The 24,368-nt window shown below is 42.0% G+C and overlaps 3 protein-coding genes across 7 annotated transcripts; 1 reads left to right on the top strand and 2 right to left on the bottom strand.

Annotated features, from left to right (window-relative positions):
• Window positions 1-224: 224 nt before the first annotated feature.
• TUBB1 (tubulin beta 1 class VI) lies at window positions 225-8,193 on the bottom strand. 3 transcript variants are annotated; one of them, XM_064167929.1, is made up of 4 exons: window positions 8,144-8,193; window positions 2,709-2,817; window positions 2,411-2,521; window positions 225-2,278 (listed from the first exon to the last, which is right to left on the bottom strand). In XM_064167929.1, exons 3-4 carry the CDS (start codon window positions 2,469-2,471, stop codon window positions 1,206-1,208), a joined length of 1,134 nt encoding a protein of 377 aa, XP_064023999.1. In that variant the 5' UTR covers window positions 2,472-2,521; window positions 2,709-2,817; window positions 8,144-8,193; the 3' UTR covers window positions 225-1,205. The 3 variants fall into 3 exon arrangements, with proteins under 3 accessions (XP_064023999.1, XP_064024001.1, XP_064023998.1); XM_064167931.1 differs by lacking the exon at window positions 8,144-8,193 and adding an exon at window positions 5,659-5,693; XM_064167928.1 differs by lacking the exon at window positions 8,144-8,193 and adding an exon at window positions 4,415-5,558.
• A 431-nt stretch (window positions 8,194-8,624) lies between these two features.
• Window positions 8,625-14,400, top strand: CTSZ (cathepsin Z). The gene is made up of 6 exons (XM_064167935.1): window positions 8,625-8,845; window positions 9,328-9,491; window positions 11,697-11,876; window positions 12,461-12,611; window positions 12,905-13,067; window positions 13,547-14,400. The coding sequence occupies exons 1-6, from the start codon at window positions 8,709-8,711 to the stop codon at window positions 13,658-13,660; spliced, it is 909 nt and encodes a 302-aa protein (XP_064024005.1). The 5' UTR covers window positions 8,625-8,708; the 3' UTR covers window positions 13,661-14,400.
• A 977-nt stretch (window positions 14,401-15,377) lies between these two features.
• Window positions 15,378-24,274, bottom strand: NELFCD (negative elongation factor complex member C/D). Of its 3 annotated transcripts, none has more exons than XM_064167926.1 (15): window positions 24,126-24,274; window positions 23,540-23,655; window positions 23,262-23,371; window positions 22,127-22,236; window positions 21,697-21,804; window positions 21,299-21,451; window positions 20,591-20,721; window positions 20,006-20,171; window positions 19,199-19,333; window positions 18,564-18,703; window positions 17,940-18,054; window positions 17,506-17,601; window positions 17,147-17,287; window positions 16,664-16,793; window positions 15,378-16,278 (listed from the first exon to the last, which is right to left on the bottom strand). In XM_064167926.1, the coding sequence occupies exons 2-15, from the start codon at window positions 23,569-23,571 to the stop codon at window positions 16,244-16,246; spliced, it is 1,602 nt and encodes a 533-aa protein (XP_064023996.1). In that variant the 5' UTR covers window positions 23,572-23,655; window positions 24,126-24,274; the 3' UTR covers window positions 15,378-16,243. The 3 variants fall into 3 exon arrangements, with proteins under 3 accessions (XP_064023996.1, XP_064023995.1, XP_064023994.1); XM_064167925.1 differs by having other exon boundaries at window positions 24,140-24,274; XM_064167924.1 differs by lacking the exon at window positions 15,378-16,278 and having other exon boundaries at window positions 16,298-16,793; window positions 24,140-24,274.
• Between the last annotated feature and the right edge of the window lie 94 nt (window positions 24,275-24,368).

The following is a 24,368-nucleotide window of genomic DNA, read 5'->3' as shown; positions in this document are numbered from 1 at the left end:
TTCAAAGCAAGTACAGGGTTGTCCCCCTGCACAAGAAGAGGTGCAGCATGCTTAAAGAGCTGGCTCAAGGGCTGTTCACATGGATGCTTCAGCTTCAGAGTATAGTAAACTCTCAGATCTAAGAGTATAATAAAACAAGCTCTATTTTTTAAATGCAACTTAAAAGTAGTCCTTGCAAAAATAAACTATGACTTGTGCTTGAAATGTTTCAAGTATCAAAGTAGTTTATAGTTTGGTATATAGTTTTTATTTAAAGAGTATTATAAATACAGTGTGAAATAGATGACTCTGAATGGCAAAAAAACTTATCTTCCCTGAAGTCAAGGTATGTTTGTGATTTAGTGATTGCTGTTGAAATTATCTAACTAGCTGCAAACCATTCTATCCATTTTACTGTACTGAATGACAGGAAAATTTACAGTGGTTAGTACATGGTGGGAAAAAAGCCACACTAAAACTTATGCACAATGTTCACAACTTTGTATGCTAACATAAATCAATCTATAGTTTGAAGTCAAAACAAGCCACACGATGATAATGAATACAAGCACTGCAATAATATAAGCCAGCAATGTGATACAACTACTAGTACACTTTAAAAAGTATTAAAAATGTGCATATTCAGTCTTTTGCCCTACCATTGTTCCCTGCTCTGCAACATAAGGCACTAAACATGTCTGCAGGTCTGCATTGGCCTGTGGAGTGTGTAATAAAATGAAATCAACACTGCCTTTACAAGCCTTACAGAAGTCCATGTGTCCTAAACCAGTGGCAAGTTCACAAATGAAACACAGACTCTTTACCTGAGAATAAATAAATTGATGAGCTGATGATTGCATGTTTAGCTGTGGCTTATGTTCCTGGTCTATATACAGAGGCAGAGAGGCTGTATATTACATTCATTCTCTGATGATAATACTCTAAAAGCTTTAGAGTACATTTATAAGAAAGGCTTATGAGCCAGCTTGTCTTCATGGTGGCTCTGTTTTGGAGAGGTTCAGTGTCAACAGTTTTTCAGGAGAGTAAAGGATGGCTGCCATTCATTTCAAAAGCACTGTACTGTGGTAGTGCATACATGTTGGCCAGATGCATAGGAAAAAACTTAAGAAAGGTGCTGGTTTTGGTATGTGGATGACAGCTACTGCTTTTTCTTTAGTGAGTGTCAACAGGCTTATTCAGAAAATGTTTCTTTATTACTATTGTTTTTATGCGGCTTCCTTTTCTGGGCTGGCTTCTGCTTCTACCTCTTCATATTCCTCAACATCTGCTGTTGCATCCTGGTACTGTTGGTACTCAGACACAAGGTCATTTGTGTTACCTTCTGCTTCAGAGAATTCCATCTCATCCATTCCTTCACCAGTATACCAGTGGAGAAATGCTTTCCTTCTGAACATAGCTGAGAACTGCTCAGAAACCCTGATGAAGAGCTCCTGAATGGCTGTGTTATTGCCAATGAAGGTAGCTGCCATCTTCAGCCCTCGTGGTGGTATGTCACACACAGCCACTTTGACATTATTAGGGATCCACTCCACAAAGTAGGAACTATTCTTGGTCTGGACAGACAGCAACTGCTCATCCACTTCTCTAGTAGACATTCGGCCTCTGAAGATGCATGCCACAGTCAAGTACCGTCCACGACGAGGGTCACATGCTGCCATCATGTTGCGTGCATCGAACATCTGCTGAGTAAGCTCTGGCACTGAGAGGGCTCTGTACTGTTGACTGCCTCGAGCTGTCAGTGGAGCAAAGCCTGGCATAAAGAAATGCAGGCGAGGAAAGGGTACCATGTTAACGGCCAGCTTCCTCAGGTCTGCATTCAGCTGACCAGGAAAACGGAGTGAGGTTGTGACACCGCTCATTGTTAGGGACACTAAGTGGTTGAGGTCACCATATGTGGGATTGGTGAGCTTTAAAGTTCTGAAGCATATGTCATATAGAGCTTCATTGTCAATGCAAAAGGTTTCATCTGTGTTCTCTATTAGCTGATGGATGGAGAGGATGGCATTATATGGCTCTACGACTGTGTCAGATACTTTGGGTGAAGGCACAACGCTGAAAGTGTTCATAATCCTGTCGGGATATTCTTCTCTGATTTTGTTGATGAGGAGAGTGCCCATGCCTGAGCCTGTGCCACCACCCAGCGAATGGATGAGCTGGAATCCCTGAAGGCAGTCACAGCTCTCACACTCATTCCTGACCACATCCATAACATTTTCAATCAGTTCAGCACCTTCTGTGTAATGACCCTTAGCCCAGTTGTTTCCAGCACCTGAATTACCTGTGAACAGCAGTACAGAAAGAACAGCCACAAAATTAAGAGGAGAATTTCTAAAGGCTGCAAAGATGGGAGTCAAAAGGTGGTTTGGAGCAGTTGACTCTAGTTAGTTTGCTGACAGCATGATGTACATACCATGAATAAAATTGTCAGGTCGGAAGAGAGGGCCTATTTTGCTGGATCGTACGCTGTCCATCGTCCCAGGTTCCAGGTCCACCAAGATAGAACGGGGCACATATTTATGGGCTAGGACAAAAGAAACTCAATGTGAACAATTGCTTGTCAGAAGTCAGAGCTATGCCTAGAATCTACTCTGAAAAATCCAACCCACCTACAGTCATTTGGGGGATATTTATTTTTAATTACTTATTTTAATCTTCACGTTGGCATTGCAGATTGCTCTGCCAACACCCTAAGAGTGCTGAGTACTTACAGTAAGCCTCGTTGAAGTACACATTAATTCGCTCAAGCTGCAATGATGCACCCCCACAGTAGTTTCCAGCGATGTCAATCCCATGTTCATCACTTATCACCTCCCAGAACTGAAAAAAAAGGAAAAAAGGCTCAATACACTCTCAGATTATGGTTGGTTTTTTTCAGCACAATGTGCTCAGCACCATCTCTGCTGCACCTTTGCCTGCCTGCACAGGAAATGGGAACTGTGCCCTAAGCCTGGGGTCTTGTTCCATTTACATGCTGCATCAGAGCACTTCCTTAGTAAACTCAAGGGACAAGTTTAGTAGACCATTTGTTCTGCTTAGCTATCACCCATGCACTAAGAGGTGGAGACCCTCAATTTGTTCCCTTTATAGTAAAATAAAAGTGATGTCAAATAACACAGGTACTAGTTGGTATGAACTACATTAAAGAGGAGGTGTGGGGTGGAGTGTGGATTGGGGAGGGCTGCTCTGGGAGGCTGTCATGCACAAGTGGGGTTGTAGCATGGCAAGGCTGGCCCAGACAAATTTGTACATGAGCAATGCTTTCCAAAAACAGCTATTGGTCCTGAATAGCCTATCTTGACGTTCATATGGATGGCCTGTACTGGGGCTCTTATCTAGGGAGCAGCCACAGGAGTGTTAATGCAGACACACCCACTCACTATAATGACCAGCCTATTTTAATTGTAAAGGCCTCCTGCTTTAGCAGCATTTTGAGTGTACAAATACACCATTGTCAATGTGTGCTGTATTTAGTGTGCATGTGCACTTTTCTACAGGTCTTACTAAAAATAAGTGGTTTCCATCCCAATGCCAACAGAAAAAAACACAAACCTTTCAACTATCACTCTGGCTGCATTCAAATTATTTGAGTCTAACCTGACATTCTCTGTCCATCAACAGCTTCATGTTCTAATAAAATGAATCAAGGTGAGGTTTTTTTGGGAACATGAAATGGAGGAAGAACACAATAAAGATATACCTTGTATGTTCAAATATGTCTCATACCCAGATAACCCAAAGACTTTTTTTTTTTACAACTTCCTCCATATCAACAACGTGTATGGCCATCACACAGCTAAAAGCAATGTTGTGGTTTTTTTCACCTAGCACACACAGTCAGCAATGAGTGACTTCTCTCTAAGTAATAACAGCATTTGAATCACACCAAAATAGTCCCAATGACATGACTGCCTCTTAGGCAGGAATCTTTAACTGCATTTTGTGCCACTTGTAGAAAAACCCAGTTGGTCACTGATAGCACAGGTCATTAATAAACCCCCATATTAACAATTGCAATGTGGCAGAATTCCTGCTATATGACTGAATTAAAGTACTGGCATTACAACTTTGCAGTCCTGAAATTCCTGTCTCCTTCACTAGTCCCGGTACATTGCAGAATAGATTATTGTCCCTGGGAATATGAGTCCCAGCAGGAATACTCTGGATCACTTATAACCATCATGCCATAGTTACTGCAGATGTTTTATTTTTTTACAGTCTTAACATTAACCTTTGCATGAGGAGCAAGCCCATCTTCTGACTTTCGTGCTGAAATATTCATTGCTAATGTGCTGTGGTTCCTACCACTGACTTAACAAGTAATAGTTCCACCCAAAAGTCCCCACCTGTTAATGACATTTGACCTGCTATAACTGACAGCTTACTACTAATGACCAATATGGAAAAGTTACCTTACCTTAGAGCCAATTTGGTTCCCACACTGGCCAATCTGAAGATGCACAATTTCACGCATTTTGTGTAGCTTAGACCCGTTGGTGGCTATGACCTAACACAGGATTTCTAGTTACAGTCCCCGAAACAAGCCCTCTTTCTGCTTCTCTATCAGCTACGCCCAGCACAGTCTGCCCAAGGGGCCTTTTTATACTGGTGGGACTGTCACTCAGCCAGCAAGGGGTGTAGCCAACTCCTCAGGCTGCTCAGCAGAGCATTCCAAAGTGCCTGAGTACAGGAGCACAGGTACATTACTGAGGGGCTTAGAAAATTGTCTCATGCACCTCCTTCCAATTGATTCCAGTTCTCTATGCAACAAACTGTAATTCAGGAATACTGCTGCATGGCGCATTTGCATTACACTATTTTATATACTATATATATATACACCCACAGAAATATATATATATATATATATGGATTATAGCAAAAAATGAAGAATCTTAATTTATTACATGTGTTTCTGCCACAATTCAAAATTTACCATCATATGAGTTGTGCAAAACAATGTCCATAATAAAAATAGTAACACCTTTTGACCAGCAGCCTCCTATATTGCCAGGCAAACCTGTAGTTCACTGTCAGTGTCTAGCTGCATGGAAGAAAGGGACAGGATGCATAATAAAAAAGTACTTTTTAAAACAGAACACTGCACTGTTGGTGATAAATGTTCCTTCAGCAATGAACAGGAATCCATCTATTTCAGCTGACCTAAAAAATCTGAATTAGCTTGTGGCTAACTTGCACAGGTGCTCACTTTCTTTTCCTCTCTTTCTCTCTTTTCCTTTCCTGCCATTAAGCAGCACAGTATTTTTTATATTTATTTTCTAATACCTGAGATGTAATATTTCAGAACTTGCCAGGAAAATGCAAGAGGTCAAAAGCCAGTCCCACTGAATTACAATGTTCACTGTGTGAAATGTTTCACTGCATTAAAGGAAATGATACATGGCTGAGCAAAACATGACAGTTGTGTTGCCTGCTGATAAACAGGGCTAATATCACTGAGCAGCAGAAACCCAGAACAGACCATCCTCTGGAAACTTGTAGTAGTACACATCAGATGACTCTCAGTGCTTTGCAACTGTTCCTTTTAAGGAGAGGAAAAGGAGCTAGGAAAGCACCTTTAAATTATTCTGTATTAAAAAAAAGCAACAGTTTTTTATTCTTAAAAAAACCACCACATATGCTCTGAAGAGTTTAGTTTACCCAGTAAGACAACGTAACAGTTCTGGTCCATTGCCACAATGTAGGTATTTTCTACAATGGCAGAAGATATCTTCTACAGTTTCCTAAGACAAAATTCTGGAAAGGTTATTTGGACATTTTTGAAAGCAAATTTTATCTTATCCATGCACATTCCATATTTGTTTTTTAGCTAAAAGTAATAGCGCAGTTCTGAGTTGTACATCAGATTGCTGCATTCTGAATGGGAGCTGCCTTAACACAATGTGGCAGAGCACAACTGTCAGTAAAAAAAAACTACTGAAAATATGCAATGTATTCATCTACATTAGCAACGACTTATGAGGCTGACGTTGTTAATTTGCTGACCACAAAAATGTTGGCAAAATAACTTCAGGAATACAAATACCTGCTGAGACCATCTCATATGCAAAGGAGAAGAAAAAAAAAAGGGTGGGGAGAGGGGGAAGTGAAAGAAGTGTGCAATCCTTTAACATTGGGCTTGGCTTGCAAAGAAGAGCTGCCAGGAATCATGTACCTCCTCTGAAGCACTTCCTTGTAGTCTCAACAATTACAACACATGACACGAGGTACCTGAGGTGCTTTGTGAGGCAAAGGTGGGTTTATGACTGTTTTTCCTCTCCTTCCCAACTGCATTTTTGTGGCCCTCCAAGCCTGTCTTTGCCCCAGACGTGGTCTATGAAAAGCCTGCTTCTCGGTACATTTATCTGCAGGCCTGTCACTTCTCAGCACGGAGAAACCTCAGGCCTGTTAACTGCCTGAGCGAGCTTCCCAGGGACAGCCATTGAACATGTGCTACTGCAGATTAGCGCAGTGACCGTCACCGGGGAAAGAGGAGATGGTGGCGGAAGGGCTGACTTCAAGGGACCTTTGGCACTGTGGAGATTAGGAGCAGCCTGGCACTGGGCATGGCTGCAACCAGCCTGCCCCACAGTGTCTATTATCAGGCCATCCACTGCTTCTATTGCCCTCAGAGTGAGCCCTAGATACCAAAGCCCCAGCAATGGGTGCAAGCCGAGACCACAAACAAGGCAGGGCTTTTGGGGATATTGGTGGGGGTGGTGTTTCTATTTTTTATGGTTTGTTCTGTGGTTGTTGTTTTTTTTTAATGCCACAATACCCAACAGCAACAAACGCCATGTGCAGGGAGCCACTCTGAGATACTTCTTCTTAAGTATGGGTTGCTTGGGAGAAACTAGCTCTTCACAGTTGAAAAGGAGATTGTTAAGAAGCCTATTCAGTTTGAGATAAGCCTGGATGTAGGCCAGCAGATAATTTTAGAGAGATCTGTCGACAGCTACCAGATGAGTTGATGCTAGTCTCAAATAATCTAGCAACATCAACCTCAGGAATGATACTAAAAAGCATTGCATTCAACAGGCACTAAAGACTACCTGTTTCACCTAATTAAAGATTGCCTTCCTCTGATAGATAATCTAAAGGCAACCAGGTAGGACTGCCCACTGTAGGCTGTCATCGGCGTAAGGAACACTTATGTTCGAACAATTAGGGTTTGGTGCAGTTGGATTCAACAGCCAAGCAGTTTACTACCTTCACCACACTGCAGATTTATGACCTGGCAAAACATTACTGCCTGCAGCACATAATTTGTCTGCTAGGTAGTACCCTTGCTTGGGCCCTACTGGCACAACTGCAGCTACTGTTGAGTTTGAATCAGCTGGCAGTCAGGCGCAGCTCCTGCTCTGCTGTTCCCTTTGTCGTAGCTGTTCTCAGTGTCCTGGTCTCCCTATTCACAATGTGAAGCTAATAAATCTCCTGCCTTTTATAAAAAGTATTGAGAGCTCAGGAAGAAAAACTACGAGGGAAGAACCAGCTGTGGTTAACTCAACTTGTTCACCAAACATGAAAGCTCTAGCCAGCATATGTAAGATATACACACAGATACTTAAAACTTCTGCAGGTAAATTAGAAAATTGTTTTTACTGTTGACTGAATCACGTAGCAGATAATAAAGCAATGTCAAATGTCCCTAAAGAGCCTAAAAAATGGACACTGACTTGTATTCCTTTGTAATAAAAGGGCCTGAGAAATTCAAAATCTAGGACTAGCAAAAAACTCCAACAAAACAAAACAAAAAACCCCCAAACCCAGCCTGCCTGCTTTATGCAATCACAGTCACCGGGTGCAGTCTTACGCAATGCTCGTGTTAGGCCAAAGGTAAAGGAACAAGAACCTGCTTACACACAGGGTCTGCACCCACCCCAGACACGAGGCCTTGGATTACACATCCTGTGTGGACAGCAAGATAGGATTGTTCAATACATTGTATCACGACAATGAAAAAATGTAGTAGCTATTCAAAAGCTTTAAAAGCTTTTAAAAAACAAAACGACTTTTGGGGTGTTTTTCTCCTTTTTTTTTTTTGGGGGGGGGGGAGGAGGGAAGAGTGGGGTGAATATGATCAAAATTACTGTATTTCTGAGCATGTAAGATAGGATGGATTTAGCAATGCACACACTCTACTTACTGAGTCCAGGGAACTGGAGTTGCTTAGTCTGGAGAAAAGGAGACTGAGGGAAGCCTTTGCCCTCTACAGCTACCTGAAAGGAGGTTATAGTGAGGTGGGGGTCGGTCTCGTCACCCAGTAACAAGCATAGAACACGAGAAAATGGCCTCAAGTTGTACCAGGGGAGGTTTAGGTTGGACATAGGGAAAAACTTCTTCAACGCAAGTGTTGTCAAGCCCTGGCACAGGCTGCCCAGGGAAGAGGTGGAATTTCCATCCCAGGAGGGGTTTACAAGCCGTGAAGATGTGGCGCTAAGGGACATGGTGACCCAGCACGGTCTCTTGTAGTCGCCGTCGCTCCATGATTCTGTGATCAGGGACACGATGGTAAGCGCGGCCTGAGGAACTGAAGGGTGGCTCCGCGCCCCTCCCGCCTCAGGTGAGCAGGCGGCCCCGGGCCTTGCCCAGCCCCGGGCGCTCCGCCTGCCGCCACCGCCCAGCGTCCGCCGCCGCCCGCCCACTAGAGCTTCCCCTCTGCCTTCAAACGCCGGTGTCGCGCTGTGGTGAAAGGTGCAGCCGCTCCCAGCATGGCTCTACTGTGCCGGCGCCTTGCGTGCCTGCTGCTGCTCTGCGGCTGCCTCTGTCCTGCCGCTCTCGCCGGTCTTTACTTCAGGGAAGGGCAGCACTGCTACAAGCCGGCCCCGCGCAAGGCCCCCGGACTGAGGTGAGCTTTGTCCCTGCCGCCTCTGCTCTTATGGGGCTGCTGCCCGGCAGCGGAACGGCCCAGGCTACCTCCGCCGCCCCTGTCCAAATGGCGTCACGGAGGGGAGAGCGGGGGAAGGGTCTGGGCAGGCACAGGCGCAGCGCCAGCCAGCACGGGACGGGGAGGCTTGCAAGCCCAGCATTGCCCGATCTCGGGAGGGGCTCTCCGGGACGGCGCTGTCCCCGTTTCCCCGGAGGAGCTCGGGGGGGCGCTCCCCGGGGCTGCTCTAGCTCCCCGCTGCCTGGTGACTGCTCCCGCGGGGTCGGAGGGCTCCCGGGGCGGGGGGGTCCCGGTGCCCACCGGCGGTCACGGGAGCGGTCACGCTGCCCGCGGTCACGTGAGCCGCGCTCCCCGCCGGTGCTCATCGCCAAGCTCGGGGAAAAGCCCTCGCTTGGCCTTAGAATGCAGCGCGGGCGCTAGTTCTGCGTTCTGCCTCCGCACAGGACCTACCCCCGCCCGCACGAGTACCTGGATGTGTCTGCGCTGCCCCAGAGCTGGGACTGGCGGAACGTGAACGGCATCAACTACGCCAGCACCACTCGAAACCAGCACATCCCGCAGTACTGCGGGTCCTGTTGGGCGCACGGCAGCACCAGCGCCTTGGCAGGTACGCGGCACTTGGCCCATCTGCCGACCTGGGCACCCCCTGGCATTCAGAGATCAGTAAGCAAAGGAAGTTTATCTTCAGCCGGCAAAATAGCTGCTGTGAAGATGAGCTGACAAATTACTTCAGTGACTAACGCAGCAAAAAACCTAGGACAAGACGTCTGTGGATGAGGAGTGGCCGAGGGCACTGGGATTGTTTAGTCTAGAGAAAAGGAGGCCGAAGGGGAAACCTTATTGCTTACTACAGCCACCTCAAAGGAGGCTGGAGCTAGGTGGAGGTTCATTATTTCTCCCAAGTATCAGGCAATAAGACAAGAGGAAAGAGCCCCAAGTTGTGCCAGGGGAGGTCTAGGTTGGACATTAGGAAAAAAGTTGTCACTGAAAGGGTTGCCAGGCCATGGACAGGTTGCCCCAGCAAGTGCTGGATCCATCATCTCTGGAGGGGTTTAAAAAGCATGTCGATGTGGTGCAGAGGGGCACTGTTTAGTGGTGACCTGGCCATGGTGGATTAAATGGTTGGACTCAAAGCAAAGATCCCTTCTAACCAAAATGATTCTGTGAATACACCAGGAACAGGGAACACTTGCAAGCTGAAGGCACGGAGGTTAGGTTTCAGTAGAGAAGATTATCAGAGCAAGGTTGTCCTCGCTCTCCCAAACTGGGGGATGGGAAACGTTGGCATGGTTAAAAAGCTGTTTGCAAAAGGAGTTTGTTCAGAGTTTCTGTCAAACTATTGAGGGCCTGGAATAAGATCTGGGTTTTTTGCTCCCCTTCTTGGAGGTGATGGTAGCAGCAGATGTTGCGGTTAACTATGTCTCCTTCCCCTTTTTGCTACCTCAGCCTGCTGCACTGCATCTACAGCAGCAAAGGGCTGCTCAAGTGGTGGGTGGATAGGAGGAAATGAAAGCAGCTGCATCTTGTGGGAAGGGCTTGCAGGGTATTAGCTTCAGGAGCTAATTCAAGTGAGCTGACTACCACAGAACACAGACAAATCTGGCTTCAGCAGACAGATACCAGCCCTTTCTGTTGGGAAAAGGGAAGCAGAGATTTCCTTCAGCTGAAGCAACTTTCTCTAGGGAGAGCAAATGATTTGCATGCCACAGTAACATGCTGCAGAGGTACTGTTTAACCAGAAAGGCTGTAAGAGGATTAAGTGCACAGGAGAAAGAGAAAAGTGTGCAGAAAAGGGGAGACAATGCCGATGTAAGCAGACAGCAAGGAACCACAAAGGGACAGTTTTTAAGCAGTACAAGAATACAGACATATGAAACCTGCCAGGATGTAGTGAAGTACTAGGACAGATAAGATACAGCCATTTCTTAATTGTGCAACTGGTTACAACTGAATTGTAGATGTAGGTATTTGAATGTGTATTTTTATAGGTCTACACAGTTGATTTTAAAAAATACATTTTTTTTTAAACTGCTGTCAGTAGTTAAAGAATTTGTTCCTTCTGTTGCTCAGAGGCTAGGCTGGGATAATGCCTCCCAGATCTGTCAAGTATAGCTGACTGTTGTTAGTACTAATAGGATTACAAGTACTACAGTGGCATCAGTTAAGACTGTTAATGCACTGTGAGCAGCAGTTTATAAATACTCACTGGGAAGCTCTTCTGCCAAGTGAGCTTGTTGCTTCTGACAAAATAAGGCAGGAGGATGGCAAAGCCTGTCTGAGATGGCAGAATAACAGTGAAATGTTGACATAACAATGAAGATATGTTCTAAAAGCTTTTCCTTGCTTTAAGTTTGCAAAATGTGTCTCTCAGAGACAGAGGCCTAGGCTGCATGGGCTTATGCCTCTGCATGGATTTATGCTGTGCTCCTGTAAAAGAGGCTGGTGAGAGATGGGTTTATAATGTGCATTTGTAAACCCTTTGCTGTCAAAGCTAGGAAAACAGATCTGGAAGTTTACAGAAGCTGTGACTTGAATTAGAAGAGGTCCAGGGTAGTGTCAAGGCTTTAAACACTCTGCTCATCTGCATACTTCTGCTGAATTTTTAATGGATAAAAACTTCTGATGGAAACCCAGAATAACACAGCCTGCACACACTGGGCCTCTGTCTGCAACAGAAGCTTTTCCAAGCACAAGTACTGCTGCCTGCAAAGTTGCAGGCTCAATGAAAGACAGGTTTAACACTAATTACAAAATGGCAATGTGCAACTACCCACACATTCCACTAAAGCCCCCTAATTTCTTGTCCTTACAGATCGAATCAACATAAAGAGGAAAGGTGCATGGCCTTCTGCTTATCTCTCTGTTCAGAACGTCATTGACTGTGCTGATGCAGGATCCTGTGAGGGTGGAGACCACTCAGGTGTTTGGACGTATGCCCATGACCATGGCATCCCAGATGAGACCTGCAACAACTACCAAGCTAAGGATCAAAGTATGATGCCTATTTGCTTTGTTGTAAGATTTCATCCCAGGTTTAGCAGATCTTAATATAAATACATTTTTAAGAAGAAGTAGTGTTGTGGGTTTGCAGTGCACTGGTTCCTGCCTTTCAGTGCGGTTCCTGACAGGACAGGTTTTCTTTACAGGGCTGTATCTCTTTTTACTGTGACCAGACAGCATAGTATTAAATCATGTCCAGACAAGTTTACACAGCTCAATTGTTTTGACTTTATCTCTTAAGTTTGTGATATCTAATCTCTAATGTACTGAAATAATTACGAGTGTCACCTCCAGCTAAACAAAGGAGAAATGTAACCTTTGTCTGGTCATGTATGACCAGAATAGTTTATCTGTGGAGAAGCACACCTGAAACACTTCCTCATCAAACAACTTATGCTTATGAAGTAAAGAATAGTAACTTGTGATTGCAGGGACTTTAAGGAGAATATGAATTAGCCACTACTCTTAATACTAGCCTCAAATAATTGAAAATTAAAAAAAGCTTAGTGTGGTATAATTAATTCCCTTGAAGAAAAGTGTTATCTTGCAGTGCTAAGTATCACTTTTGTCTTGTAGAGTGTAAGAAGTTTAACCAGTGTGGAACTTGTGTTACTTTTGGAGAATGCCACGTGATAAAGAACTACACTCTCTGGAAAGTTGCTGACTATGGGTCTGTCAGTGGAAGAGAAAAAATGATGGCAGAAATTTATACTAATGGACCAATTAGGTAAAAAAATAACAAACAAAACACCAAAAAAAACATACAAACCCCAACAACAAACAAAAACATCCCACAGAAAATCAACCTTGAATGGTTGTTGAATTTATCCACTGGTGCTACTGGGATTGAAATACAGGAAACACAGACTGACTGAAGTCTGCTTCTCTAGCATACATTAGCAACTCTGCATATATTAGTTTGTTTGTAGGTAAACTGAGCTCTGAAGTCAACCAACTGGTTTCTAGGCAGGCCCCTGCCCTGATCCCCTTTTATAAAATGTTTTCTCTGCTTTATTACAGCTGTGGCATAATGGCTACTGAAAAGTTGGATGCTTACACTGGAGGACTTTACACAGAGTACAACCCTTCACCTGTGGTCAATCACATTGTATCTGTGGCTGGCTGGGGTGTAGAAAATGGCACAGAATACTGGATTGTTCGTAACTCATGGGGTGAACCCTGGGTAAGGAAACATGGGAGCAAACACATTTGCAGAGTGATTTTTTAGAAAGGTGGGGGTTTTCACTTGCAAACAGGAAGCTAGCCTGTGGACAGAAAAACTAAAACTTTCTTTGAACTAGACTAGCATTAAAAAACCAAAACTGAACTAATCTTGTCAAGGCTATTCAGCCAAAGCTACCTGAGTAATGTCAACTCATCCTAAACATTACCCTTTCATGGATATGCAGCTCTAGTTTAAGAGCAACTGTAATTCCTGTTAGCTGTAGGCAAAAATCAAGCTGAATAGATGAGTGGAATGTAAATCACCAAAGTAGATTGCCATTTTAAACAAGGTTGCCCTGTGAACCCTATGCTACACTTAACCTTGAGTGAATCCCTAGATTCATTTAAATCCTTCATATCTGGCAGACAACAGATGCAACAGTGCATATTTTCTGTAGTGATGTTTTCTAATTTACAATGAAAATTAATTCTTTACAGGGTGAAAGAGGGTGGCTGAGAATTGTGACAAGTGCATATAAAGGTGGAAAAGGAGCTGACTACAATCTTGCTATTGAAGAAGACTGTGCCTATGGAGATCCTATACTTCCTTGAGTCTGTATTGTACAACTACATCTTTATGTTAGGAACTACTTGGTTTGGAACCTTCCCAACACAACCTTTTTCTGTTTAAGAAATAGTATTCTAAAATGCTTTCATGGTTCAACACTATCAGGCAGCTCAGCAAAAGTAGCTCAGAGTAACACACACTGCCTTCACAGTAAATACAGAGCTGCCTGTAGATATATTACCTTTAAGTTGTAAATAATTACCAATAAAAAAAGTTGTCTGCCTGGATGCATACATACTGACTTAAAACACAAAACCTGTTTATATTAAATCTATTTTTAAATCACAATTTCTGTAGACTGACAAAAAACAAGACAGTATACTCAATATTGAGTTTTCTGACCGTACTGAGCAACTCTCTCAACATGATGTAAATGGAAAAAACAAAGCTAAATGTGGACATAAATTCAAAAACTTAATCTGCTGTTGTTTCATTGGCCTCCTAGTGAAACAATGCTATTAGAAGTATCACGTAACACGGTTGTTTTTAATTCAGCAGGAATTGCTTTGATCAAAACACAAAGTTTAGACACACTTTAGGTATTTAATTACTTGTCTCTGCTCAAATTCCTTGTTTTAATATGTAGATGGCTGTGCCATTTTTAAAGGGACAAAGTCTAAATTGCCACAAAACACAGCCACTTGCTAAGTGGCAAATCAGTGCCATATCGAATGTTATTAAACTGGCATTGTTAATTGCATTTAATAAATGAACTTTTACATGACCATGTGTGTTATAAGAGCTTAGTATGTTTTCAGTTGCTTTCTCTTGTTGTAGCTAACAAGCAGTCTCACATGGTAGACTAATTGCTCAAAGCTTATCCAGAATGGTACTGCTTTTACTGGACTCTTCCTTGTGACAGGGCTGGTCAGCAACAGTCTATATAGCAATTATGATGGTTCAGACTAATTCAAGGTAAACCACACTGCTTCCACAGGAGATAAAAGATACAAGCTACACCTGCCTAGATTTAAAATTATTTCCTTGGCTTTGCTTTACCAGTGCAAAATGACTCCAGAGTGTTGATAAGGATTAAAGGTGCCAAGCTACTGCAGCTGCTGTAACTAAAGTTCCCTTGAAATGTGAATATTAGACCATCATGGAGGTTTAACTAGTTAAAAAAGACTCTACATGGAAAAAAATCACAAAAGGAACTCAAGTGTTTAGAGGAAGTGATACCAAGATTGAACACAGGAAAGCAGAAGTATACATTTATCTGAAAGCTGGCAAATTTGCAATGGGTGCAGAACAAACTGCTCTTGCTACACTAAAAGGCAAGACAGTGCCTAAAAATGAAGCTCTACAAGGTGAATTGTTTCTGTAGTTTATGCCACAAAGGAAGTCTGGGGCTTTAAAAAGCCAAATGTGTGCTAATTCTACTCAAAACATGAATAGTAGGCCTCAAGTTTAAATGGTGAGAGTTGGGTGGAATGATAGTTTGTCTTCTGTTCAAAGATAGGCAAAGAAGTTCAGAACAGTTTCTGAAGAAGCAAGTTTTGCCTTTTCCAAGCTGTGCTTCAATGTGATGAAAACACTGTTATTATGCTAAGCACAGTCACTGTGGAATATGAGGGACCAACTAAGGAAAGGAAAGACGTACTTCTTATTATAAGATGACTCTATACAATTGGCTGCTGTACAAAGAGAAATCCAGCCTAGTGAACAAAAAAGAGTGGGCTCAAGGAAACTTTGAAAGAAGTCTCTGGAAAAAAACCCAACAACTTTATTTAAAGGTAAATTATAATTTTGGGTGTATCCCCCACTGTTTGGCATAAACCAGGACACAGTAGAGAAGTATAAAAACAAAGCAGTAATGAAATTTCTGCACCCATTCATATTTTTGGAGAGCAGTAGAATTCTGATGTGGTAATGAAACTTACCAGTAACATGTGATGCATCTGTTTAACAGGAAATAGATTCTGAAAGGTAACATATGTAGGATTCATCTGTTAATACAAAACTAACTTTGACTGTTACAACTCCACTTGTGTTACACAAAACAGGGTGGGTTTTTTTCATAGCAGTAAACACATAGGATATTTAGAATTCTAATATTAGAGGTGAGAGAAAGAGGCATTGTGGCTTCTCTGCAGCAGAGCTCATCACACAAACTCTTTTATGGCAAGTCACAATATCAAAACCTAGAGCACTTGAGATCTGTCTGCAAAGTTGTTTTGTAGGAACCACTTCCTCATTCTTCAGGCTTTGCAGATTACACAATCACTGATAAATTCCATGATTAGCAAAATAACATTCTGCAAAATAATTCTCTCTCCTGCTACCTCCCCAAGAATATTCAGACTTATGCTGATTTGCATCACAGAAAATCCTTCAGTATTACTCCATTTTTTGAAGTATGTTAACAGTCCTCTGATATGAAACTCAAGGTCACCATGCAAGTCAAGCAAATGCCCTTCAGCCCTTTATTCCATGTTTTCTTTGGGGATTTTTGTTGGATTTTTTGTCGGATTTTTTGTCTGCTGTGTTGCCCAGTTACAGAATCTTACTTGTGGAGAATATGGCAAAGTAGTTACTGTGTGTTCTGCATTCTTGGTATCTTCCACTGCTTAGTTCATCATAATAAAGTTAGATTTGCAATGAGCTTAAAAGGAAAAACAAAAGTGTTCAGTACATAGCTCTGATTTATCTGTTTGCATATGGATTTGTGTGTCATGTAAATAATTAGGATTTTAGGATCTGGACAGACAATATTTTAGGATAGGAGTGTTTTATGACATACTAAATCCTTTCCCATTCTTTCCTTAGAGTGATAGTTGTCAATATGCAGCATTTGTCCCAGGTTCCTCACTACTCCCCCGAGACTCTTGATTAAAGGAAAATTGCTAAACTTAGGTCCCTAAAAAGGAAGTTACCTATAAAATTACTTAGAGCCATTTCTATTTTTAGCAGTCCTCCTCCTAAACATTATTTGCGAGGTGTAACAAATACAAATGGGAGCAAGTACGAAAGGAATAAGTGTGACTTACCTATAAACTCTGTGACAGGATCATGTTCACCTTCTGTTTTAATAGTACCTGCAATACTTTCATTCTCCAAGATGGGAAGAAAAAGCTGCACAAAGTCCGATGTATATGGAGGAGCAATCACATCAAGCACCTGAAACAGCAGACAGCAATGGATTATTCTTCCAGTTTGAGAAGTAGTAGGAACAATATTTAATTTACAATACTAGTATTGACAGCATACAAACAGTTGCACTTAAGACCTGTTGTTCTTTGTACAAGTAATTACTTATGTATTTTTGGGGTTTTCTGTCCAGTACCTTACTACTTTCAGAAATCAGGAGTAAGGCCAAATCACATCCCAGTGAGTACTGATATTACATACCTTGCTCAAAATCTATCTTCTGTTCTGATTTCTGAATCTGAGCCAAGCTTATTTAATAGCCAAACACATATGACTGATACTAAATTTTATTTCTATGTAAGTAAGTAGTTTTTGTTGCTGACCTCTGTAACAAAGTATCTGATGAGAGAGATGTCTGTATCTAGCTTCTCCAGGCATTTGCGGATATAGCTGACAACAGGTAGGACGTATCCTCGACTGAGTAAGTGCACCATCCTGTCCAAGAGTGTCTTCTTCAATTCCAGCTGATGGTGTGAAAAAAGAACTAACAGATTAGAACTTCCTCTCAGAAGCTTGCAAGTGTTAGCGTTCATTCTTGTTGATTCAGTATCTGCTCTGCTACCTTTTAACCATGACCGTATCCCTACATTAAACTCTTACAACTGCTGTGACAGCAAAAGCAACTCTTGAATAAACATAACTAACAGGAAGGCATACAAATACCAAATCCTTTGACAATTACCTGCTCCATTACATCAAGCTGTGAATGTTCCGTTTCAAAGAGCTTGACAAGAAGTTGTAGAACCTGGGGATGAAGCAGCTGATGGCATGTACTGATCTGCAATCAAGAGAGGAAAGTTAGATCTTCAGAAATTCAGCTTAGAAACCGAAGCAGTCTTTATTAGACAAGTTTACATCGATGTTCAGTGCCAGATGTAAAGTCTTTTCTAAAAATATTTCACACTGTCTCTCTGATGCTGAAGTTTTCCTACCAAGTGATGATGAGCTGACAAAACCCAGTAATTAACTCTGAATAGAAACAGATTCACCCCTGTATAGTGACTGACTGCAAGTGACAGACGGTGAACCACACGTACTCCGGTTACAGCCATCAAAACTGCCCTTAGTCTTCAAAACAGCCCTTAGTCTTCAGCAAGGTTCTATATACATTTTTACCTCATCCAATAATGCCAGATGAACTGGAGTGTGATCAGTCTGCAGCTGAAAGTATCGTGGTTCTGACACTGTCCAATCTACCCACTTTAACACACCCATTGCCACCACTGGGAACCTACAGAAAAAGAAGATCACATCAGCACAGGAGCATTTACAGTTTAAAAACCCCAAGCAAAACAAAAGCTCCCAGGAAACTTGAATATAAACAAATGATGGGTTGGAGGAAATTCCTTTCAACAAAGATTCTCCCTGCTCAGCACAAAATAGGCAACAAAATTAATGTACACTTTCCATTTATTCAGTATCTGCTATTTGATACTTCTAAGGACACATCTATTGCTAGGAAAGCTTTATAAGGAAGTCAAAGTAATCTGTCATCTTCTTGCAGAGCAAAGCAAATTCTGGGACATGTTGTCAGTGAAAGCCAGAATCTGTGTCACCATGACATGGATTCCAAAGAGTAAGGCATACAGTTCTGAGAGTTGCTTTCAGATCACATCTTTATGTATTCTACAAGAAAGATGTTCCCAGAGTAGTCTATGAAGGCATTCCTCTTTAGTAGTAGTGCCTCTCCTAAATATTACTTTCCCTCCAGCTGAAGCTTGGACCAGTCTCACAGCTCACCTGATGCACTGATAGAGAGTGCTCAGTTCTGCAACCAACTCTGATGCTCCTTTGTTCTCATTGCAACACAGATTATGAACAGTTTCAATGGCTTTTGAAGTTGACTTGAGTTCATCCTTGTTTATGCTCACCCTCTTGTTCTGGAAAATTGCAAAGTTTGAATGCAAGAGTTGTGAATATAGCACATGTCTCTGGTTACCTGTAACAAGCCTAAGATTACATGAACTTTCTCCAAATTTACACTCAAATGCAAGTTTCAGAAAACTAGTTATCAACAAGCTTAAGCACAAGGATGTTTGCTTTATTCCCAAAGAATCATTTTTCTCTACTTCATAAAACTAAATTCTTTCTCCTCTGAAAAATGACACAAGATTCTAGCAGTACACAACTGCTACTGATAAACCTCAGGGGAAGCAGGGAAAGACACCAAAAACACTGAGTGCACTCAAGACTTTTATAGTACTGTTTGATCACCAGAGTCTACAATTTTTAGTCATTTCAGCTGAAGCCAGAAACATTTCATATTAAATTAAGTGAATCAAGCAGAATACTTTATTTTAAACTGAGCAGCTTTAAGATCATACTCTTTAGCACAGTCAGGTTAAAATAATCTCATTCATAGAGCTGAACATTACCTTTTTCCACATCTCTACTACACTGGCTGCATATGCCAGTATGTGAATAAATTTATGTTTGTGGTCCTGGTTGATCTTAGCACCTGGCTTAAACAATGACTGCATGAAGAGGTCCAAAAAGGCAGGTACTCGAATCTGTAGAGGAAATCAACAGTTTATTAGAGCCTGAGGATGATGAGAGGTGACTGAATATACAGTTGTTGCATCTAATATACCTTGAATGGAATGAGCTATAACACATTCCCCCTTGGGAGCAGGTTAGACAGTTTTCTGGATACACAAATGTTTGTCAGAAATTAAAAAGAAACAATCAAAGGAAACAGACTATATCATTAAAGTATCTAAATATAACCATTTCTTCCCAGAGCCCATAACAGGACAAAGCAGTAACAAAAGTGAAACATGCCATTTAGGCCTGCTTGTAACAAACTGCAAAACAGTGGATTTGTTTGGTTGGTTTGGGTTTTTTGCTTGGTTGTTTTTTAATAAAATAAGATTATTAATTTGTTGCCATCTTTATCTCTTGTTGAAGAGTTCTTTCATTTATTGAATATAAAATTTATAAAGCAAATACACATAATGCAATTAAAAAAACACACAGGACAAGAAAAATCAATATAAGAGCTAATGTAAAATAGCATAAAAGTCACAGTTTCACATTTAGACATTACTGAAAATTATAGAGGGGTGAGTCTGAGTGACAAGTTCCATTCTGGGTCAATATAATACTTAGCATATCAAGACATTGTTATTTTTGAGTGCTACAGGAACAGAAGTTTCAGAGGTCATAAAAACATAACTACTAACCAGTTCTACTGGAGGTGGGTCCATGCTGGTAAACATTTTGAACAGGACAGTGATATCTGCTGGATTCAGAGCACCTTTGGACAACATCGCACCAAGAGCCTGACATGCTCGAGGGTAGGAGGCTGCAGTACCCAATGCTAAAGTGATCTGGCTAGCATCATGGCCTCTGGATGAAGAGCAAACACACAGAACAACTTGAGATTTCTCAACTTGGACATTTCAGTTTTAGCTTCACTGAGTCAATGTGATGGCACATCCTTATGCCTTGGAACAGAACTCCTCATCTTGAGTAATTAGAGGAATAGGCCTGTATTTCTCTTCTTTATTTCTAACAATGCTCATGGAATAATTCAAATATATATTTTTTAATAGATAGAAACTTCAATTCTTTGCTCTTCTAATTTCAGGTCTCCCAGTACAGGATGCTGAGCTTTTCTGATTCTCCAGAAATTGAAGACTGCTACAAGAACTGCTCTGTTGCAGTTAAGAATTCTCCCGTTGCTGCTGAAAGGTAATCAAGAATAAGCAAAACCCAGCAGTTTACAAACCCCAGTGAATTGCATTTCACTAATAACTGCCACTTACTTCTCATGAGCATATCGCTGAACCTCCTGAGCAATCCGTCTGACAGCTGACCCTCCTTGCTCTTCTTGAGCTAATATGGACATCATAGACTGAGCAAACAGGTAAGTGTGTTCTCCATGGCACACCATCTTCTGTGAAAGCACATAGCAAAAAAATCTAACCAGTCAACAAGGAACATGCAGGTATGCTTCTATGATCAGCAAACTCAAAACCCCAGATGCCAAAAGGAAGCAGTGAAAAGCACAGTATCACAGCAGTACTAATACAACACAAGAAGAAATGGCTACATTGAGGACTTCGTCATGATGCTATTTCACAACACACAACATATGCTGGATTGATTCAGATGGCAACTTTCACACTGATGTAGATGATGAAAGGATTATTTTAATGTGCAAGGGACTGACTATACTGATATTTAGATCTTGCATCAAATACAAAAGAGAACAGCTCTACCCACACTTTTTACAATTAACTTAATAAATATAAGAAGTGTCATATAAGCAACCCAAGGAATTATTGGTCACAGGATGACCAAGAAGCTTAATTCCCTATTTTTTTAGTTCAAAAGATTTTGTAAGACTTGATGTCAAGATTCTCTACAATTCTCCAGTGATTTACATATCCTAAACTAAAAAGAAAATACTATTTTCTTTTCACATAAACAAGAAAACACCTAAAAAACCCCAACAACAGCAACAAACTTACAGCAAACTCCGGAAGGTTCTTTTCAAGGTTTTCTTCTCCTCCATCTAAAATTGTTGCCAGAGATGTACGCAGGACTCTGGAAAACACTTCTAGCTGCTGACATGCTGTTGAAACACTAGTTATTTCCCCTTGATATCCAGCATCAGATATAAGCTGTAAAAACAGAAACATCACAGAAAACTTGTATTATTTACACACACACACATATATATGTATTAGATATTCTAACAAGTCTAGAAGAAAACAAAAAGAGCACATGTGCTGTTCTGACATATGCAATTGAATATGCAATACTAGCAGACATGCACAAAATATACAAGCACGACCACAGCCAATATTTGGTGCTGGAACAGTTTGCCCTCTGGGTATATTCTCATTTATTAGATTATAATACTAACCTTCACAGTAAAATTAAGCATTAAGCAGTCAGGATGGGCTTCTGCCAACTTGTAAAAGAGATCTCTCCATGTAGTATGTGCTATCATTTGCTCAAGCCAGGCCGGAGTCTGAAAAAGATGACAGCAATAAAGAGAAATTTAAGAATAACTAGTTGTCAAGATCATTAAAAGTAAGGCTTTTGCTTCTTAGGAGTCCCATGAGTTGGTTTACAAAACTTCATTACAAATGAGGATGCATTCAAAGCTTCTAAGTACTCTAAACCTCTGACAACTCCACTGAAATACAGATGGTTTTCTGACACCACTTATTTCTTAACCAAAGAGCTTTGAAGATACAATTTCCCTTCCCCCCCATCTACTATTTAATCAGATGAAAGCTTCTATGTAGTATCCACTCATGTAGAGATAGCAATATGTATTCCAGGCACACCTCTCCTTCCTCTGTAAAGATGGAATCTGCTTTCCGAGGGTCAAAATGCTTGATAAGTAAGCTCTTTAAATGGTTTTCTACTGTCTCCTGAACTTGCAATGGCTCAACACCTGTATAGAAAGAACAAAAAACTTGGCAGGTGCAATTAAATCAAACATGGCAGCAATATCTTAATTTTTTCAATGAGAACAGGAACTACCCAGAATATCAAGACAGAGAAGATGAGAGTTAGCAGTTCTGCTATTAAGCCACACTAATACAGACAGATTTACAGATGGAGACATTCAGGATCACAGACAGGTCACACTACTCCTTTTCTTGTTCTCTTCATTGGTTACACAAACACAGTACCAGTCATGTCAGGACTGTTCCTGGCCCTGATACCAAAACACTCCCATCTTAAATATGAAAGAGATTACCAGGGTGCACAAAGCCATCTTACTACAGACTAAAGCCTGACCTTTTAATATATTGACTATCAGTAGCTTTGATAGCATACTACAAAACAGTGTGTGAAGTAGTAAAGAGTGGTCCTATGTTTCTGAGATCAGCATCTAACAGTTCTTTTAATTTGTAAGCAAAGATACCACAAGATAACGCTGAACACAGCTTATGAGAGGCCGCAGAACAACTCATAAATAGACTGGTAATACCCAATTCTTCTCCAAGAATACTGGCATCTGTATAAGAACCCTTCATCTACTGAAAGAGAATAGTAACTAGTAATAAGGTAATTGTTTTTTACAATATTAATCATATAATGCTACTAAAAAAATAAAGTATTAGTAGCACCATCTACGTAACAGCAGCCTTGCCCTTGTGCATGAAAACAGAAAGAACCTAGTTTATGCAGTCACTTCAACTGTATTATCCTTTCTAACGGTCTATGGGCATTTCAAAATGTTTATCAACAGATTATTTATTCCCTGAGCAGAATAAAGGCATTATTATAAAGAATTTAGGATATACACAGGAGGATAACTTTATGATGATCCATACAGGATCCATAACATACACATACAAGATGACAACTTGATGATGATCCACTTTCTGAGTATCACATTTCCCACCCATTCAGATATCTCTGACAAAAGACAGACTTCAGACCCAAATCATACTGTATTACATATCAAACCTGTTTGAATGAGCCACTCTGCCAGCAAATTAACAGTCTGTGCCACTGCAGTGTAGTTTTCAGAGAGGAGCTGGATAACATTCTCTGGAGAACCTCCTGCTTGGAAATACCTGATTAAAAGATTGGAAATTAACTATTAGAAAGTTGCAGTGAAAACTAAAACTCTAAATAAAGGGAAAACAATAGCATCATTTATACATTTCTGCACATGCTTCCATGCAAAGTGACAAAACTGCACTCACAGCACCAGTAACACCAAGAACATGCACTCCACTCACCTCTTTAAGGTGTTAAATATAGAGGGCTCCATTATATAGTCTGGGGTTGAGAATTTCTTCAGGCATTCTTGCTGGACTTCAGCATCGTCTTCTCCCTCTCCATCCTCATCGTCTTGCTGTTCACAAGCACAGTCAAGTCAGCCATCTCTCTCCTCCTATTTTCCCCCTATGCTCACATATTTAGGCTAATTTTGCCAAGAGAGACTCGCACACTGCAGTTCATAACAGCAAACTACCTGCTTCCCAAGCACTTCTCAGTACAAAGGACGCAAAACCAAGCACTCCAATGCAGTTGTTTTCATCTCTGCTAAGCCACTCAAGCACCAGCCCCACGGAGGGGGGCAAGCCCTTACACCCGGCGCTTTTTGCCTCAGCTAGGAGCCCAGGACACGGCTTCAGGAACGAGAGAGCTCAACAGTCCTCCGGAAGCCAGCCTGGGGCCTGGCGACGTCGCTCCGGAGCAGCTCTCCCCTCTCCGGAGCCGTGCAGAGGCAGCGCGGCTCCCCTCACAGGCCGTCTCAGGCCCGACTCTCAGCTGCCACCTCTCTCCGCACGGCCGGAACGAACCGCGCCGCGGCTAAGGCACCTGCAAGCGCTCACCGTCCCACCGTCTGCCTCGTTCCCCCACTCCACCGCACTGCCTTCGAAGTAATCGGCGTCCTCCATCGCTCCTCCCGTCCCGCCGCGGTCCGAAACAACCGCGGCGAGAGCCGGAAGCAGGCCGCGGCCGCCCCCCTGGGCGGAGCGGTGCGGAATGGCGGCGTAGGGGGTGGAGCCACCGCCTCGTGGGGCGGGGCCGGGGCGGGGCCGGGCCGGGCCGAGAGCTGGG

This window comes from Pogoniulus pusillus, chromosome 29 (genome assembly GCF_015220805.1).
Source record: "Pogoniulus pusillus isolate bPogPus1 chromosome 29, bPogPus1.pri, whole genome shotgun sequence".
Classification (NCBI taxonomy): Eukaryota; Metazoa; Chordata; class Aves; order Piciformes; family Lybiidae; genus Pogoniulus; species Pogoniulus pusillus.
Note: the sequence above shows the minus strand (reverse complement) of the source record. Positions and strands in the feature narration are given on the sequence as shown.

Coding starts and splice junctions, on each gene's coding strand:
- TUBB1 (XM_064167928.1), bottom strand. CDS start 4,471: ATGCGTGAAATTGTGCATCTTCAGATTGGCCAGTGTGGGAACCAAATT. Junction 2,818..4,414: donor GGAACCAAATTGGCTCTAAG/GTAAGGTAACTT, acceptor CTTTTTTTTCAG/TTCTGGGAGGTGATAAGTGA. Junction 2,522..2,708: donor GTACTTCAACGAGGCTTACT/GTAAGTACTCAG, acceptor CTTTTGTCCTAG/CCCATAAATATGTGCCCCGT.
- CTSZ (XM_064167935.1), top strand. CDS start 8,709: ATGGCTCTACTGTGCCGGCGCCTTGCGTGCCTGCTGCTGCTCTGCGGC. Junction 8,846..9,327: donor CGCAAGGCCCCCGGACTGAG/GTGAGCTTTGTC, acceptor GCCTCCGCACAG/GACCTACCCCCGCCCGCACG. Junction 12,612..12,904: donor TATACTAATGGACCAATTAG/GTAAAAAAATAA, acceptor GCTTTATTACAG/CTGTGGCATAATGGCTACTG.
- NELFCD (XM_064167924.1), bottom strand. CDS start 24,205: ATGGAGGACGCCGATTACTTCGAAGGCAGTGCGGTGGAGTGGGGGAAC. Junction 22,237..23,261: donor AGAGTGGCTCATTCAAACAG/GTTTGATATGTA, acceptor CTTTCTATACAG/GTGTTGAGCCATTGCAAGTT. Junction 21,452..21,696: donor TGCTTAATTTTACTGTGAAG/GTTAGTATTATA, acceptor CTGTTTTTACAG/CTTATATCTGATGCTGGATA.